General features: G+C 37.9%; 1 protein-coding gene across 6 annotated transcripts in view; it reads right to left on the bottom strand.

Moving 5' to 3' along the window:
- Positions 1–17,826, bottom strand: part of ANKRD28 (ankyrin repeat domain 28) — a gene marked incomplete at both ends in the record, with an annotated part of 164,050 nt that overhangs the window by 35,683 nt on the left and 110,541 nt on the right. For all 6 annotated transcript variants that reach the window (XM_080715265.1, XM_080715266.1, XM_080715263.1 and 3 more), the window contains 5 exons: positions 95–209; positions 1,571–1,649; positions 10,117–10,329; positions 12,239–12,381; positions 16,683–16,770. In XM_080715265.1, the coding sequence (XP_080571391.1) occupies positions 95–209; positions 1,571–1,649; positions 10,117–10,329; positions 12,239–12,381; positions 16,683–16,770 (638 nt within the window). The remainder of the gene's footprint in view (positions 1–94; positions 210–1,570; positions 1,650–10,116; positions 10,330–12,238; positions 12,382–16,682; positions 16,771–17,826) is intronic.

Here is a 17,826-nt window from a genome sequence, read left to right as displayed (position 1 = left end):
ATCCACGTTTCCCCCTGAAATACTTGGAAGACTATAACTCTCCTTCCTCTTGTGCTTCCCTGTGACAATCAACAGCTCCGTAGATATTACTTACTTTGTGGTGTCAGCACCACTTGTGATAAGAGTGTTGATGAGCAGCTCGTGGCCATACCGTGCAGCTATGTGCAAAGGGGTGTTTCCATTCTTATCTTCACAGTCAATTATAGCTCCTGTGATAAGTGACATAGTGTCAGATACTGAACTATATAAAGACCAAGTCCAATTTATTATAGGCTATGTAATGTACAATACTTTTTAAGCACAAACATATATAGCAATCCTAACTAAATTTCATTCAAGCTTATGTATTGGGCCAGGCAGGGTTACAGATTTTTTCCTTAAAGCAATTCTGTGAATTGAGTGTAAGATTTTAATACAATGTAAGCTGGATAATACATGCTTGTAAATTCTAGCTACTTGGGAGGCAGAGACAGGAGGATTCCAAATTCAAGGCCAGCAACTTAGTAAAACCCGGTCTCAAAAAATAAAATAAAATAAAGGGCTAGGTGTAGCTCAGCAGTAGAGAGCTTGCCTAGCCTGGATAAGGTCCTGGGTTCAATTTCAGCACTGCAAGGAAAAAAAGAATAAAAAAAAGGGAAAAGAAAAAAATTTTTCAATACATTTTAAGTTGACAAAAGAGCTAGCTCCAGGTCCAATAAGTATGGAAATTAAACAATTCTTTAGGGCAACAATTCTCAGAGCTTTAATTAATGTCCGTAATCTGCATCATCAAGAAGACTGCATACAGTGCTTTAAAAACTATCTGACTGCTGGGCATAGTGGCTCACAGCTGTAATCCCCTCGACTTAAATGGCTGAGGAAGGAGGACTGTAAATTTAATGCCAGCCTAGGAACCTTAAGGAACCCTGTCTCAAGATAAAAAAAAAAAAGGGCTGGGGATGTGGCACAGTGGTAGCGTACCCCTGAGTTTAATCCCCAGTACCACACACACACAAAAAAAATCTTAACACCTGTTCTTAGTGTTTTTCTCCCCTGTAAGATTATAGCACCCAAAAAGCTTCAACAAAACCTATAATACCTATTAGATCTTGAGGACTAACAGTTCCTTCAAACATGGTTTGGAAAAACACTAAAGTGATATACCTAAAAATGCTTTCTATTTAAATGTTTAGTATGCTTAGTACTAATTCAAACACAAAAGAGTTCAGAATATAAACTAAAAATTCTTGAAATGATTTTAAATATTCAAAGGGTAAAAATTTTAAAGTGTGTGTTTATGTGTGTGTGTGTGTGTGTGTGTGTGTATATGAACATAGAATACACATAGTAGGATAATTTTCTACTTGCAATATTGAAAAGGAGCCAATACTGCTGCTGAAATAAAATTTATAGTTAAGAAAAAAATAAAAATATGAAAGATACACATACATGCTAATATTTGATTTTCAAGAGATCTGAAATCAAATATTAAAAAGTTTATAGGCTGCTATTATAATTACTCAATACCATTCATTTTGCAGATGTTTTTACTACATTTAAGAAATAAAAAACAAACGGAAATACTTTTTACCACTCTGGATAATGGTTTGTGATCTGGAGAATCTACCGTGGAGGGCAGTCATGTGCAGTGGGGTTTTCCCATCTTTACTCTGAAATAATCAACAAAAAATTTTTCTTTAAATTACTTGGTTATATATTTAATATGTAATCCTTAGTTTTATTTTGAATAGCCTCTAGCATGTTTACTTGAGTGTTAAAAGCCTAGGAAGATAAAATAGCTGTCCAACATTATGAATTTTTTAGCATGTGTTTCATAAAGCACAAATATACAAAAAAACCCTCCATATTTCCAGTTTAAAAAAGCTCTATATGGTGCATTGAGGTAATCACTGTTATTCCATGGATGGAGAAAATGAAGCACTAGGTACTGAATGATTCAACCAAGGGCATGTAATCAGAAGTGGTACAGTCAGGATCTGCTAAGTTTAAAACTCAAAATTTCATATTGCTCCAATGCTTTCATTCTATGAAATCCTAAATCCCTCTGTGACCAAGGGAAACTGAATATTAAAATTATAACAAATCATTTAAAAATCTGTATTTTTTTTTCAAGTCACTTACAATAATAAATCAGACTGGCTGTCCACATCTGTATTTCATGTGGAAATTCTAAAAGGAGTTCCAATATTGAAGAAAAATAAGTACGTGATATCTTTTCTTTGGAGTTAGGTAATTTCTTTCCTATAACAAGTTGGTTATCAAAACCTACAAACAAAAGAAACTGCTTTACAGCTTTAATTCCTCAGCAATATTTAGCATAATTTCTGTGTATATGATGAAACTGAAATGTGACAAGTGTCCTAAGTTTATTCTAACATTGTACAATGCACATCACCTTAGGAAATAAACCTTCTTGCCATATGGAGTATTACTGGAGTAACATCACAGATAGCGCTAGCTAGGTATGTGATTTCATAATGTTATATGACTCTTTCACACAAGCATGCCATCCAGTGACCTTAAAGAATGTCCAATCTCTTAAAGGTAGTATGATAAGGAATGAGGGAGAGAAGGCGCGTGCGTGCCTGGGCTCTGGCATCAGAGCTAGGACGATGCAGCTGCTGCTCTGCACCTGCCACAGGTTCTGGACACTGATTCACTGCTCTCAGCCTTTATTTCAACTGAAAACACAGATGATACCATCTATACCTCACAAGTATGTTGTACAGAGTAAATTAAAAGAAGTCTTTGAAAAACATCTATATAACACTATTGCCTATTATGATATAAATTAGCATTTTAATTTTTTTTTTTTTTTGTGGTGCTGGGGATTGAACCCAGGGGCATTTGACCTCCGAGCTACACCCCAGCCCAATTTTTTAATTCTTTATTTTGAATCAGGGTCTCACTAAGTTGTAGAGGGCCTCACTAAGTAGCTGAGGCTGGCTGTGAACCTGTGATGCTCCTGTCTCAGTTTGCCAAGTTCTGAGATTACAAGTGTGTGCCACCACGCCTAGCTTAACTTGATGTTTTTAAATGTGTCAGTTACTTTCAACCAGAGAAAAAGCACAAAAGCATCTTAACACAAGAATTCACTTTTTCCAAGTGTTCTCTATGTGATAATTTTTAATGCTAATCTTTAACCTACAGCCGTTTTTAACAACAAAAAACCACAGACTTGTAATAAAATTAGGATTTATAAAATGATGAAATTTGTGAGTCTAACTTTATTTAATACTTACACTGTAAGCACTGTACTTCAGGCAGTTTTAAAGTGCTTCCTATACGTATTTGTCATTTAATCCTCATAACCCTATGAGATATATGTATGTATATGTAAAATTATTATTAATCCTGTTTTATAGAAAAGAAAAGAGGTCCTGAGGTTAAACTACTCAACGAGGTCTCTTGGCTAACAAGTTGTAGAGTTTTTTATTGTAAGCCTATAGGTGGCAATGGGATAAGAATTTTCCTTTTTTTTTTTTTTTTTTTGTGGTACTGGGGATAAAACCCAGGGGCATTTTACCTCCGAGTGACACCTCCAGCTTTATTTTTAATTCTTTATTTTGAAACAGGGTCTCATTGAGTTGCAAAGCGCCTCACTAAGTAGCTGAAGCTGTCTGTGAAGTGTGATTCTCCTGTCTTAGTCTCCCAAATGCTGGGATTACAAGCATGAGCTACTGCACAGCAGTTTTACTTTCTATAAGCTGACCGTAAATACTACTATAAATAAAGGAGAAAGAGTTTCAGATTACCAAGTGAAAAGTCTGCTTTAACACATTAGGGGGACACAATTTATTTCTCTGTATGGGAGAAACATCATGGAGATATTTTTTTACACTTAACTGCCTAAAACCATTTTAGAATCAGACTAAGAGATTTTGGCTAATAAACAGAACACCAACATCGTAAGAGTTTCAAATTTGACTCAAAATAGTAATAATGAAAATGCTGCACATTTTATAGGAGTTTCTTAAGTTTAAATTTTAAATCAAGTACTTGATGTATTTTGTTTAATTGCCCATCTTTATTTTTTAACTATACTTTTACTGATGCATTATAATCTAACATGATAATATACTTCAGAATGAAGGGACATACAAGCACACAGCACTTCCCCCCTCCATCTTTATTAAAAAAGAATAGAGTGGGTAGGAAAAAGTATGCATGTAAGTAAATCAATCAGTGTAGTAAGGCTCATGTTAGAGTTATAAAAACCAGATCCATACTGCCTTTAAAACATTTATCTCTACCACCTCTTTAGAACAACTAACTTAAAAGCTTAGAAACTGAATTACAAGAATTCTAATTTCTAGTAATCTATAACTTAAGAGAACATGAGAGAATATATATTTTTTTAATATAAGGCAATTGTTAAGGATTGGCAAATACAGTAAATACAAGTGTCAGGAATAAATATAACATTCTTGCTGATTGAAAATTTACCACTATCAACAAATTTTGTGTAATTTCAGAGACAGAAGGGACTTTAGAAGTCATCAACATAGGGAATGTATTTTGATGGGACTTGGCAATAAAATAGTTGAAAAATTGCATATAAATGGGATGTCATACATCCTTAGGAGAGATGAAAACATCTTTTATGAAATCTATTTTATTTTTTTTTTTGTGGTACTGGGGGTAGAACCCAGGGGCTTTTCTACCTCCAGGGTACACTCCCAGACCTATTTTTATACTTTATTTGGAAACAGGGTCTAATGCTGAGAGCCTCAATAAGTAGCTGAGGCTGGCTTCGAACTTGTGCGATCCTCCTGTCTCAGTCTCCCAAGTTTACAAGTGTGCATCACCATGCCCAGCCTATGAAATCTATTTCTAAAGTAACATCATAGGTTGTTGCCTTCAAATTTAAGTAAAACAGTAAATCAATCTCTTTGCTAAAAAAAATTTCCTTGCCATGTATAAAATCTGCTACTGAATTTTCAAAATGATTAAAAGCATAAATTCAAAGTGTATCATTGGTCTGCATATTTTATTTTTTATTTTATTATTTTAATTTTGTTTTTGGTGGTACTGGGATTCTGGAAGCCCTTCTACCTCCAAGCTACACTCCCCGAGCTATTTTATATTTTTATTTGGAAACAGGGTCTCTTAAGCCAGCGCGTCTGGCTTCGAACCTGCCCGATCCTCCTGTCTCCGCCTACCAAATACGAGGATTACAAGCATGTGCCACCACGTCCGGCAGTCTGCATAATTTATAACTGAGCCTGTTATGGCATTGATTCTCAATTCTAAATTCAAAAGAACATAGATTTAAAAGTTTTGTTTGGGATCTTTACTTTTGAGAAATGTTAAGATAATTTAAAATTTTTGAAACAGACTAATTTTAAATAAAAAACACTTTTTTAAAGGTTTTTTTTTGTCTTTTTGGAACCGGGGATCGAACCCAGAGTGCCACACCTGCAAAGCAGGCACTTTGTATCTGAGCTATATCCCGGCCCAAAAAACTTTTAACTTTTGATTAATATCAGGCCAGCATGAGGCTTAAGGAGTCTCAGAACTCTGCTCAGCAAGGCGAACTAGGCGGGCTTTTGAGTGGAAACCCAAGCAGGCTGCAGGTGGTGTGGAACAATGCAGGACACTGAAGATTCCAGAGAGCAGAGCAAATGCCCGCCAGCACTCCTTTCTCAAGTCCTCCTAGAGATTATGGGCTGCATGCCACACAGATGCCTCAGAGGAAGAATTCAATCATGCTTATCTAAAATCAACCCTGTAGCTGGGTGTGGTGGCGCACACTTTGTAATCCCAGCATTTGGGAGGCTGAGATGGGAGAATTGCGGTTCACGGACAGCCTCAGCTACTTAGTGAGGCCCCCCGCAACTTAGTGAGACCCTGTTTCCAGATAAAGAATACAAAATAGGGGAGGGGGTATAGCTTGGAGGTCGAATGTCCCTGGGTTACATCCCCAGACCCACACATGCAAATAAAATAAAATAAATAAAATAAAATCAACCCTGTTACTAAAACACTGAATTAGGAAATGCTCTAATGCCACCTCCCAGAGTTAGTTACATATAAAAATAGCATTCTTATTTTGTAAAACTAAAGCTTATTCTTTATACCTGAGTTACTAGTTATTTCCTGCAATCATTTCTGATTAAAATCCTACCTGTATGATAAATGAAGATGTTTAGAAACAAAAAAGATATAGTCAGTCATAACTTTCCCTAAATTTAGATAATTAACTTTAAAACGACTTCACAGAACAACTTTATCATTCTGTACCACAAAACCCATTCATTGCTGTCAATCCTGTATATAAGGTTTGAAACCTCTTGGACCATTTAAAATACACAACAAAAATTAATAAAATATTACCACTGACAAATCACGTATCATGTAACTTGTTTAAAAATGGCATCACATATAAACTAAAAATTCTTAATAAATATTACTAGGCTTTTGAGGAAAAAAAGCAATTTTCTTTCCCAAAAAACTTTAGCTGTTTTTTGGGGTCAATTATCCAAAAAAAGCAAGAATTTTCAAATTAAAATAATCAGTTCAAAATGATCAAATCACAATACATATTAAGTAATTAGTTATTTTAAAAAGTTCCTAAGTGATGCTGGGCATGGTGGTGCATGTCTGTAATCCCCGCACTTGGGAGGCAGAGACAGGAGGATCACTCAGGTTTGAAGCCAGCCATGCTGGCTTAAGAGACCCTGTTTCCAAATAAAAAAATAGGTCTGGGAGTGTAGCCCGGAGGTAGAAGAGCTTTGAGGAACCCCAGTACCACCAAAAAAAAAAAAAAAAAAAAAAAAAAAGTTCCTAAGTGAGCCTGGTGTAGTGGCACATGCCTGTAATCCCAGTACTTGGGAGGCAGAGACAGGAAGATCACAGGTTCACAGCCAGCCTCAGCAATTTATTGAGACATTGTTTCCAAATAAAAAATAAAATCAGAGCTACGTGTGGTGGTACAAACTTGTAATCCCAGTACTTGGGAGGCTCAGACAGGAGGACCTGGGTTGGCAGCCAGCTTCACCTACTTAGGTGAAACCCTGTTTCAAAATAAAGAATAGAAAATTGGGCTGGGGATGTAGCTTGAAGATAGAATGCCCCTAGGTTTAATCCCCAGCACCTGTTCCCCTCCCCCCACACAGAGGGTCCCAAAGTGATTTGATGGAGAACCTTTTATTCTTTTAAAAAGACAGTTTAACAGTTTAGGGCTGGCATGATTCTGCATGCCTACAATCCTATTACTTGGGAGACTGAGATGAGGATCACAGCTTCGAAGGCCAGCCCCAGGAACTGTGAGGCTCACATCAACTTCAACCTGTTTCCAAATTTAAAAAAAAAAAAAAAAAAAAGAACAACTCGGGGCATAGCTCAAAGGTAGACCATCTCTCTGGGTTTCTGGGTTTAATCCCTAGCCCCCCGCCCCCCGAAGACAGTTTACCCCTAAGAATAATAGAGATTCTGCATGATACCTCATACCTTCCTGTGCTTTGGGTGTGATATGAAAAAATTTTGTCCCTTGGTAGAGAGAGAGATAAATGTAAAAAATGACATAATTACAAGAGGGCTTGATCATTGTGTGATGTCTAAGTGGGCCAGTGGTATGGGACTCCTCCTTCAACCAGTCTGAAAACACTGTTCATTATACCTACAAATGAAACTGAATTTTCATGTAATTAAACTCTCTGTAAGTCTCTTTTCTTCCTTCCTCCCTTCCCTTCCTCTCCCTTCCCATTTCTTTCCAGTACTACGAATGGAATCCAGGAGCATTCTAGCCCCAAGCTATACCCCTAGCCCTATATTCATATTCTCATATTCATTCATTCTCATTCATTTTCCCTCTCTCTCTCTCTCTCTCTCTCTCTCTCTCTCTCTCTCTCTCTCTCTCTCCTCTCTCTCTCCTCTCTCTCCTCTCTTTCTTTCTTTTTATTTATTTATTTTGCAGGTCTGGGGATGGAACCCAGGGGCATTCGACCTCAGAGCTACAACCCCTGTCCTATTTTTCATTCTTTATTTTGAAACCGGGTCTCACTGAGTTGCAGAGGGCCTATTTTGCTGAGGTTGTCCGTAAACCGCGATCCTTGGGTCTTAGCCTCCTGAATGCTGGGATTACAAGCATGCACCACCATGCCCGGCTTTTATTCTTTATTTTGAAACAGGGTCTCACTATGTTGCAGAAGGCCTCATTAAGTAGTCCAGGCTGTCCAAGAACCACGATCCTCCTGTCTCAGCCTCCCAAGTACTGGGATTACAAGTGTGCACCACTAATACCCAGCTGTAAGTCACATTTGAAGCTGAAATATTTTTACTAATCCTAAATGTTTTAATTTTGTCTATGGTTTTCTTCAAAACCGAAGATACACTTTAGTAGCTGCTCAAAGAATGATGAATACAGAAATAACCAGTGAAAGCATCTTGGGAAATCTAAAATGCTTATGTACCATAAAAAATAGTGATGCTCAAAATACTGGCCAAATGTGTTCTCACAGGAAGAGTAAATTCATTCTAGCTCCAGAATTTTCATGTATTTCTAAAATCCAAAAGCTTGTTCTGGAAAGCTATCATGATCAAAAAGCAATCATTCCCATATGTAACACACTGACACTAACCCCCCATAGCATTGTGAAACTTTTCAGAAAGAACTGTAGTGTGAATACCATATATACACCATCCTGGCCTTACCCCTAACATTTGTTCCCCCCTCGGTACTGCAGATTGAACCCCGGGGTATTCAACATCTGAGGGATAGCCCATGCTGTTTTTTTATCGTTATTTTTTGTTTTTTTGATGGTACTAGGGATGAAACTCAGGGGCATTCTACCTCCAAGCTATACCCCCAGCCCTATTTTACAGTCTTTTTTTAAATTTCTGAAACAGGGTCTCACTGAGTTGCGAAGGGCTTCGCTAAGTAGCTGAGGTTGTCTGCAAACCATGACCCTCCTGTCTCAGCTTCCCGAATGCTGGGATTTACAAGCATGTGCCACCATGCCTGGCTTTTTTTTTGGTGTGTGTGTGGGTACTGGGATGAAACCCAGGGGCATTCGACCTCCGAGCTACATCCCCACCCTATTTTTTTACTCTTTATTTTGAAACAGGGTCTCACTAAGTTGCGGAGGACCTCTGTAAGTAGCTGAGGCTGTCCATGAACTGCAATCCTCCAGTCATAGAATGCTGGGATTACTAGCATGCACAACCACGCCAGGCGACACCTCGCTTTTATTCTTTATTTTTAAACAGGATCTCGCTAAGTTGTTGAGGCTGGCCTTAAACCCATGACCCTCCTGTCTTAGCCTCCCAAGTGCTGGGATTACAGGCATGGGCCACCACACCCGGCTACTACTACTAACATGTCACTGTATGTCTTTTATTATGTCACTGATTCATCTAATCATTTGATGTTTTTTAAATTAATCACAGAAAAAAAATAAAATTAATCACAGACATTACTAACATGTCACATCTACACATTTCAGTATGCATATTGTGATTCAACATTTAGATTTTTTGAGAAATTTACATACAATAAAGTGTACACATTTTAAATATTCCCCTTATGAGTTCTGACAAATGGTTAACTATGATACAAAGCCCTGCCAAACATAGTACATTACCATCACCCCACAGAGTTTCCTCATGTTTCTTTCCCACCTCATTCTCCTCCCAGAGGCAACAATTGTTCTGATTTTTTTCAACTACAGGTTCTGGAACCCCATACGAGTGTGTTCTAGAACATTACCTTGGTGGAAATAGCATACATACTCTTGTTCTCACTCAGCAAAGTATTTTAAAGATTTATCCATGTTCTTCAGTTTATCGGTAGGTCTTTTTTTTTTTATTGCTGAGTTGTATTTATTACAGTTCTATTTATTTATTGTTGGGTGTGTGGTACCCTATGGGGATGAAATCCAGGGGCCTTCTACCTCCGGGCTATACACCCAGATTGATTGGATGTTTTATTTGGAAACAGGGTCTCACTAAGTTGCTGAGAGCCTCCCCAAGTGTGCTGAGGCTGGCTTTGAACTTGCAATCCTCCTGTCTCAGCCTCCCACGTACTGGGATTAAAAGTGTGCGCCACCACGCCTGGCTCAACATTTTAAAGAGTGAACTAAATACTTAAGCATCAGTTCTGAGTTTGTTTCATACCTTCATATTGACATCAGCCCCATTGCCTACTAGAAGTTCTAAACATAGTGCTCCATGTGTTGATGCAGCAGCAAAATGCAAAGGAGTAAATCCTTTCTCATTCTTTTGATTTACATTAGCACCACAGTCTATAAGTTCATTCACTACAACATCTTGTCCATTATAGCAGGCCACATGAAGAGGTGTATTTCCATAGGCATTTGGTTCATTCATCTATTGGAAGGGGGAAAAAAAGGGTGAATGTCAATAGTAGTCTTACTAATTATCATTAGTGCATACTATTTTAGAAATCTTGTGGTTGCAAGCAAATAATTAAAGTGAAAAAAATAAAAAAAGAATACACAAATGAAGCTTTTTTTATTTTTATATTTTTTCTGATACTGGAGATGGAACCCAGGGGCTACACTCTCAATCCTATTTTCTATTCTTTATTTTGAAATACGGTTTCATTGAGTTGCAAAGGGCCTCACCAAGTAGCTTGTCTCATCCTCCCAAATGCTGAGATTACAAGCATGTGCCACCACACCCAGCTCAGATGAAGCTTTTTAAAATTCTTTAAAATAATAAAAATACCTGGGCGTGGTGGCACTTTGCCACCAGAAGAGTCTCTCTTCAAGCTTCCAGATAGGCCCAATCTTGCTGATACCTTGACTTAGAATTTCTATACTCCAGGGCTTTGAAAAATTAAATGCCTATTGTTTTAAGCCCCTAATTTATGGTAATTTGTTATGGTGCCCCTAGTTATCATCCACTTTTTTCTGTGGTACTGGGGGTGGAACCCAGGGGCTTTTCTACCCACGAGCTATATCCTCAGACCTATTTTATATTTTATTTGGAAACAGGGTCTCACTAAGTTGCTGAGAGCCTCACTAAGTAGCCGAGGCTAGCTTTGAACCTGCGCGACCCTCCTGTCTCAGCCTCCCAAGTGCTAGGATTACAAGTGTGCGCCACCACGCCCAGCTACCACCCACTTTTTGTTAGTTTTTTGCAGCTGATCTAAACTGTCTTCCTTGAAACAGAGTTTGCCCACTCTTTCCTCCTAATTTGCTGCTTTGAAGAACCAGCAAGTTTGTCTAAATTGTACCAAAAATAAAAGTAAATTTACTAAGAGTGGAACTAAAGTACGTATGTTGCAAGGATGGTCTTGTGAAAGCTGCAGGTATTCTAAGCTGTATCAATTCAGGAATCATAGATCCAGGTAGAGCAGCACCCCTTTCTAGGTAAACAAAATTAAACAGAAAAAAACACTTAAACTTGGTGAGCAAGAAGTCTCTTATCTTCTAGCCTACTTCTTGCTAATATCCTATAATGTGATCTACTACAGTATGTATTTATTTTATGATGCTGGGGATTGAACCCAGGAGCATTCTACTTCAGGGCTACACTCCAGCCCTATTTTATTTTTTTGTTTGTAAACAGGGTCTCATTAAGTTGCTGAGAGCCTTGCTAAATTGCTGGGGCTGGCTTTGAATCTGTGATCTTCTTTTCTCAGCATCCCAAGTACTTTGATTATAAACCAGCTGCTACAGTCATTTAAAAGAACTTTATTAGGCAAATAAGACTAACAATCCAGGTGCCTACTCTGTGGAGTTCCATAGAACTCGAGGAAATAGAGCTACAGGGTCTAGAATATGATAGAAAAAAAAAATCCTCCCAGAGAATATTTTTTTTTTGGAATTTATTTTACCTTATAACATACTTTGACTACTTACCTGAATTGGAAATAAGTGCACTAATAAAATATTTAAAGGACTATAAATATCTGGTTAAAAGACAAATATTACTGTAAAAAAAAATCATCTTTTAAGCCAGGTGTGATGGCGTACCATGTGTAATCCCAGTACTTGGGAGGCTGAGACAGGAGGATTGTAGGTTTGTAGCCAGCCTTAGATACTTAGTAAGACCCTCCAAAACTTAGTGAAACCCTATTTCAAAAATAATGAAAAAAATGGGGCTAAGGATGTTGCTTGGAGGTAGAATGCCCCTGGGTTCCACCCCAACTACTGCAAAAATAAATAATTAATAATAAAAAAAATCTTCTTTTAAATCTGAAATAATTTCTGCCACTAGTGTAAAAGCAAATATGTTTCATTATTTTATACTGCTCAATCCATGTACCTACATCAACTCCAAGATCTAGAAGATACTTGACTACGCTGATCATCCCACTGGAAGCTGCTGCATGAAGAGGTGTATAAGACTTCTTATCTTTGCATGTCACTTCAGCTCCCTGTGCCACAAGTAATTTCACCACTTCACTGTGACCTGAAAATGTTTAAGACAGCGATGAGCAAATATGAGAAAATCTCAATAGAAAGGCAAAACTGCATGACAATCACCATGTAAAAATTACAATTTGAGAAAAGATGAAAAACACAAAATTTCAGAATAATTTAGATAAATATTGGTGGATATTACTAATAATTAAAAACAATACACTTAACTAATTTGTTCACTGATAACCCTGAAATCTATAAATTTTCCTTTTGCCTGGAACAAAAATGTCCCTTTTAATATCCTCCCCTCCAAGGCGTTTCTTAAGATATGAAGTGAGCTATTATATTCAGAATAACACATTAGTTTATATTTCTCTGCCTTACAGGAAGTTTCTTCTACTTATAAGTCTGAGAGTACCTAGGCCTGGCTTCTTTCTTTCTTTTCCATGTTTGAGATAGGGACTTGCGATATTACCCAGCCTGGTCTCATACTCATGACCTCATGTGATCCTCCTATTTCAACTTCTGTAGTGCTGAGACTATGGGTATGTGCTACCATGCTAAGACAGACTATTTCTTAAGAATGCTAGGGAGACAAGTGTGGTGGTGCACCATTTGTAATCCCAGTACTTGGGAGGCTGAGACAGGAGGATCGCAGGTTTGTGGACAGCCTCAGCTAGTCAATGATGCCCTCCCCAACTTAGTGAAACACTGTTTCAAAACAAAGAATAAAAGCAGAGTGTGGTGGTGCAAGTTTGTAATCCGGGAGGCTGAGACCTGAGGATGGCGGCTTGCAGCCAGGACGCCCTTCACAACTCAGTGAGATACTGTTTCAACAATAAAAAGACAAAAAAATTGGGCTGGGGGTGTAGCTCAAAGGTAGAATGCCCCTGGGTTCCATTCCTAGTAACGCAAAACAAAACAACAAACAAAAACACAGGAATGCTAGGTTCACCAGGCGTAGTGGTGGTACACGCTTGTAATCCCAGCATTTGGGAGGCTGAGACAGGAGGATCATGGTTCATAGACAGCTTAGCTACTTAGTGAGGCCCTTTGCAACTCAGTGAGACCCTGTTTCAAAATAAAGAATAAAAAATAGGCTCAGAAGTAGAATGAGCCTGAGTTCCATCCCTAGTACATTAAAAACACACACAGACACACAGCTGAAAATCTTTTTCTCTTAGTATTTTCATCAGACTACCTAAACCTACTTACTTTGCTACTCATCCTTTTAATAGGATAGGCTAGGTGATACTGTGGTATGGTTAACAACTCACAAATCTCAGAGATTTAAACAATTAATATTGCATTTCTCATTTATACTGTAATATAGATTAGAAAGAGGGTCAGTCAAAGACCAAGTTATACTGTTAATAACAGGAAAAATATGAGGGTTCACTGTGGGTGTTAAACCATAAAGAAAGGATTTGCTGTGGGTGTTACTAAAGTCAGGCATCAGTATCTTTTTAAGATGCCACTTTGTGGCTTGGCATTTTATGATGTAGTTCGTATCATTCTGAATGTCTGGTAACTGCAGGAAAGGGAGGAGACTGCAGTTTCACACCAATAATTAAATGCATCATCCCAAAAGAGTTGTTTTCATCCCAGAATTAGCACACAAATTACCAGAAGGTAAGAGAACCACTATTCTTCTCCTATTTCTCATTTTTCTGATGTGTGTGTTTTAGCAGTACTGGAATTAAAGTCAGGGGCATTCTACCACTGAACATCCCCAGAACTTTTTTTTTTTTTTTTACACTAGGGATAGAACCCAGAAGCATTCTACCTGCAAACTACACTCCCAGGGTCTCATTAGGTTGCTGAAAACCTTGCTAAGTTGGCTTTGAACCTGCAATCCTCTTGTGTCAGCCTCCCCAAGTACTGGGATTACAAGTGTATGCCACCATGCCAGGCTCATCCCTAGAATTTTTTTTTTTTTTAATTTTTCACTGTGAAACAAGGTTTTAATAAGTACCAGGCTGGGTTCAAACTTTTTATCCTCCTGTTTCAGTCTCTAATGGTATATACCACTACGCCTCTGTACTTCTCATTTTTTTTCAAAATGGATTAAATTGTGCTTTCTTTTTTCCCCACTGTGTCTTTGTTCATGAGATTCTTTCCTCATATGGAATGTTCTGCTTGAAACATTTTCCCAAATATTGCTAATCCTTGAAAGCCCCTGTCAATTCTGATCTTTCCTGACCAACCCACTGATCTCTCTTCCCTTTGAAGTCCTATAAGCCAAAAGCACCAAAAACTTAGATTCCATCTAAAAAATCATATCATGCTTTATGATGTTCATCAAAATCCACTATTTCTTTATAATTATTCTTAAAATTACCTTTAATTACTTTAAAAATTTTATCTTAATATTTTAACTTCCCAAATATATACCTTCACAGGCAAAAGAATGTATGATATTCTATCTCTTAGTATATTACATATGGCCTAGAATAGTTATATACAAAAGAGGCAACCTAATAAATGTTACATTAAATAAATTGCTTATGATGCCATTTTTTTCTTTATGGTGTTAGGGATTGAATCCAGGGACATTGTACTTCTGAGCTTTATCTCTAGCCTCGTTTTATTTTATTTTTTTAACTTGGAAACAGGGTCAAACTAAATTGCAGAGAGCTTTGCTGCTTTAAATTGCTGAGGCTGGTTTTGAACCTGCAATCTTCTGGTCTCAGCCTTCCAAGTACTGGGTTTAAGAGACCTCGTGGCACAACGGTAGCGCGTCTGACTCCAAGTACTGGGTTTACAGGCATGAGCCACCACACCCAGTTCAATGCCAATCTTTTGATCTCTTCACAGAGAATGAGTACCTGAAGTTTATAAACTATAAAGTGATTCTTTCATGTTATAAACTCCCTCAAATTTAAGTCAGAACATTCTAAGTGATATATCAAGGGATGTAGCAAAATTATTTATAAATTATCAATTAAAATGGTTATTTTTAGCTTTTCCCTCTTACCTCAATATGAAAAAAAAATCTTATGCTTCTTGGGAAACAAAGGATTCTACTATGGTTTGAATTGCCCTGGAGAACTCCTTTGGAAACTTAACCCCATTATGAGGTATTAAGATCAAATGAGACCCCAAGGCTAGGACTCTGATTCAATGGGGCTTTCCAGAAAGAGAACAGTCCTAACAGGAGTGAAGTTCTGCTGCGGCATGTGATGTCCTATGCTGCCTTGGCACTCTGCAAAGTCCCTGGTAGCAAGAGGACTTCAGTGGCTATAGCTATCCAATTTTAAATATCCCTTTCTTCAGAAATATGAGCTGAATAAACCTTTATTCTTTATAAACCAGTCTGTGGTATAGTGTTATAGCAACAAAAATTGTTTAAGGCCACTACCTAGCAACTAATAAAGTACCAAATTAAATGTGACTATAGTTTAAGAGTAATAACTGAGCTGGGCATGGTAGCGCAGGCTTGTAATCCCAGCATTCAAGAGGCTGAGACAGGAAGGATCATGGTTCGCCAACAGCCTCAGCTATTACTTAGTGAGGCCCTGCTTCAAAATAAAGAATAAAAAAAGGGCTCGGGGTATAAGTTGGAGGCAGAATGCCCCTGGGTTCCATTCCCAGTACAAAAAAGAGTAATAACTGGCATAGAAGATCCTTTAGGACACATTACTTCCTGATTTATGACGCTAAAAAGACAGCTACTTGGGTTTATTATAATGCAGTGATGATCACAACTTAAAACATCTGGAAGGCACATATATAAAGACGGTAGGGGTGTGTGTGTGTGTGTGTGTGTGTGTGTGTGTGTGTGTGTGTGTGTGTTTGTTTTGCTGGGGATCAAATCCAGGATCTCAAGAATGCTAGGCAAGTGTTCTACCTCTAACCTACACTTCCAGCTCTATAGTTTTCTTTTTTCTTTTTTTTGGCATGTTGGGATTGAACCCACGGCCTTGTGCAGGGTAGGCAAGTGCACAACTGCTGATGGAGCAGACCTTTACTACTACCAGGCTGATTTCACTTAAGCAGCAAACCCACTTATGGTATAACTTTTCACTAAGCTGAAAGAAATGTCACACAAATGGTGAGAATTTAAACGTACAATTTAGCCAGGCATGGTGGCACACGCTTGTAATCCCAGTATTTGGGAGGCTGAGACCTGAGGATCACGGTTCATGGACAGCCTCAGCTACTTAGTGAGGCCTTCTGCAACTCAGTGAGACGCAGTTTCAAAATAAAGAATAAAAAATAGGGTAGGGGATGTAGCTTGGAGGTCAAATGCCCCTGGGTTCCACCCCCAGGCCTGCAAAAAAAAAAAAAAAAAAAAAAAGTACAACTTTTCCCAAATATATGTTGAAAAGTAAATTTAAAAGTACATACCCATATATGCTGCCCAATGGATAGCACGCCTATCTTTCTTGTCAAAAGCATTAATATTGGCGCCTCTGGACAAGAGCAGTTTGACCATCTGGAATAAAAGTAGACACAGTTTCACTGAAATTAAGAAGTAGGGTTGTTGATGAATATCCCTGTGATAACAACTCATCTTAATTTCTCTGTTACTGAACTTTTCCATTTGTGGAGAAGGAGCTAGAATAAATACTGGAGGCCATTTACTATAATTAAGGATAAAATATGAAGAGTTCACTGTGGGTGCTACTAAAGTTAGGCTTCAGTATCCTTTTAAGATGCTGCTTTGTGTCCTGGTATTTTATGAACTAAATATAAATCTGAAAAATTTAAATCTGGAATATTTAACAAGAGGTTTAATTTCTATTCATAGCTCAAAGCATTATTAAAATGCAAACTGCATTCTCATCCCAGAAATGTCTGAAATTTAAGCACAGATATAGTTTCTACAAAATGATTAAACCTGAAGGTCACTGTAGTCTACTTTATAATGTAGTAATAATAATTACATCTAATCATATTTATAATAAGTTCTGTTAAAGGGCATTTCAGATTTCAAATAGGAACACATTTTCTGACCTTAACTGCAGGGTAGGCAAGGATTTTTTCTGTTGCAAAATTGGAGATGTACAATGAAAAGAACACTGTATCCAGCTGGCTGTGGTGGTATAAACCTGTAATCCCAGTACTTGGGAGGCTGAGACAGGAGGATTGTTGGCCACCCTCAGCAATTTAGCAAGACTTTTTCAAAATGAAAAGGGCTGGGGGTGTAGCTTGAAGACAGAATGCCTCTGGGTTCAATCCCTAGCAAAACGTGTACATACACACACACACACACACACACACACACACACACACACACACACACACAAAAAAAAAAAAAAAAAATAGTAAAGAAAGAAAAAGAAGAAAAAAACATAGGAAAGGAAGGGACACTGCAGTCAGTAGCTCCCTCCCAGCCATAGGCTCTTGAGAATGTCATTCTACCTTTTTGATTTTCTATGTCTGCAAAAATAAAGGAGTAGGGGCTGGAAAAGTGCCAAGTGCCTGTGGCCCCAGGTTCTCAGGAGGCTGAGGGGGGAAATCACTTGATTAAGCCCAGGAGGGAAAAAGG

This window comes from Muscardinus avellanarius (genome assembly GCF_963383645.1).
Source record: "Muscardinus avellanarius genome assembly, chromosome: 18".
NCBI classification, from domain to species: domain Eukaryota; kingdom Metazoa; phylum Chordata; class Mammalia; order Rodentia; family Gliridae; genus Muscardinus; species Muscardinus avellanarius.
This window is presented reverse-complemented; position numbering and strand designations above follow the sequence as displayed.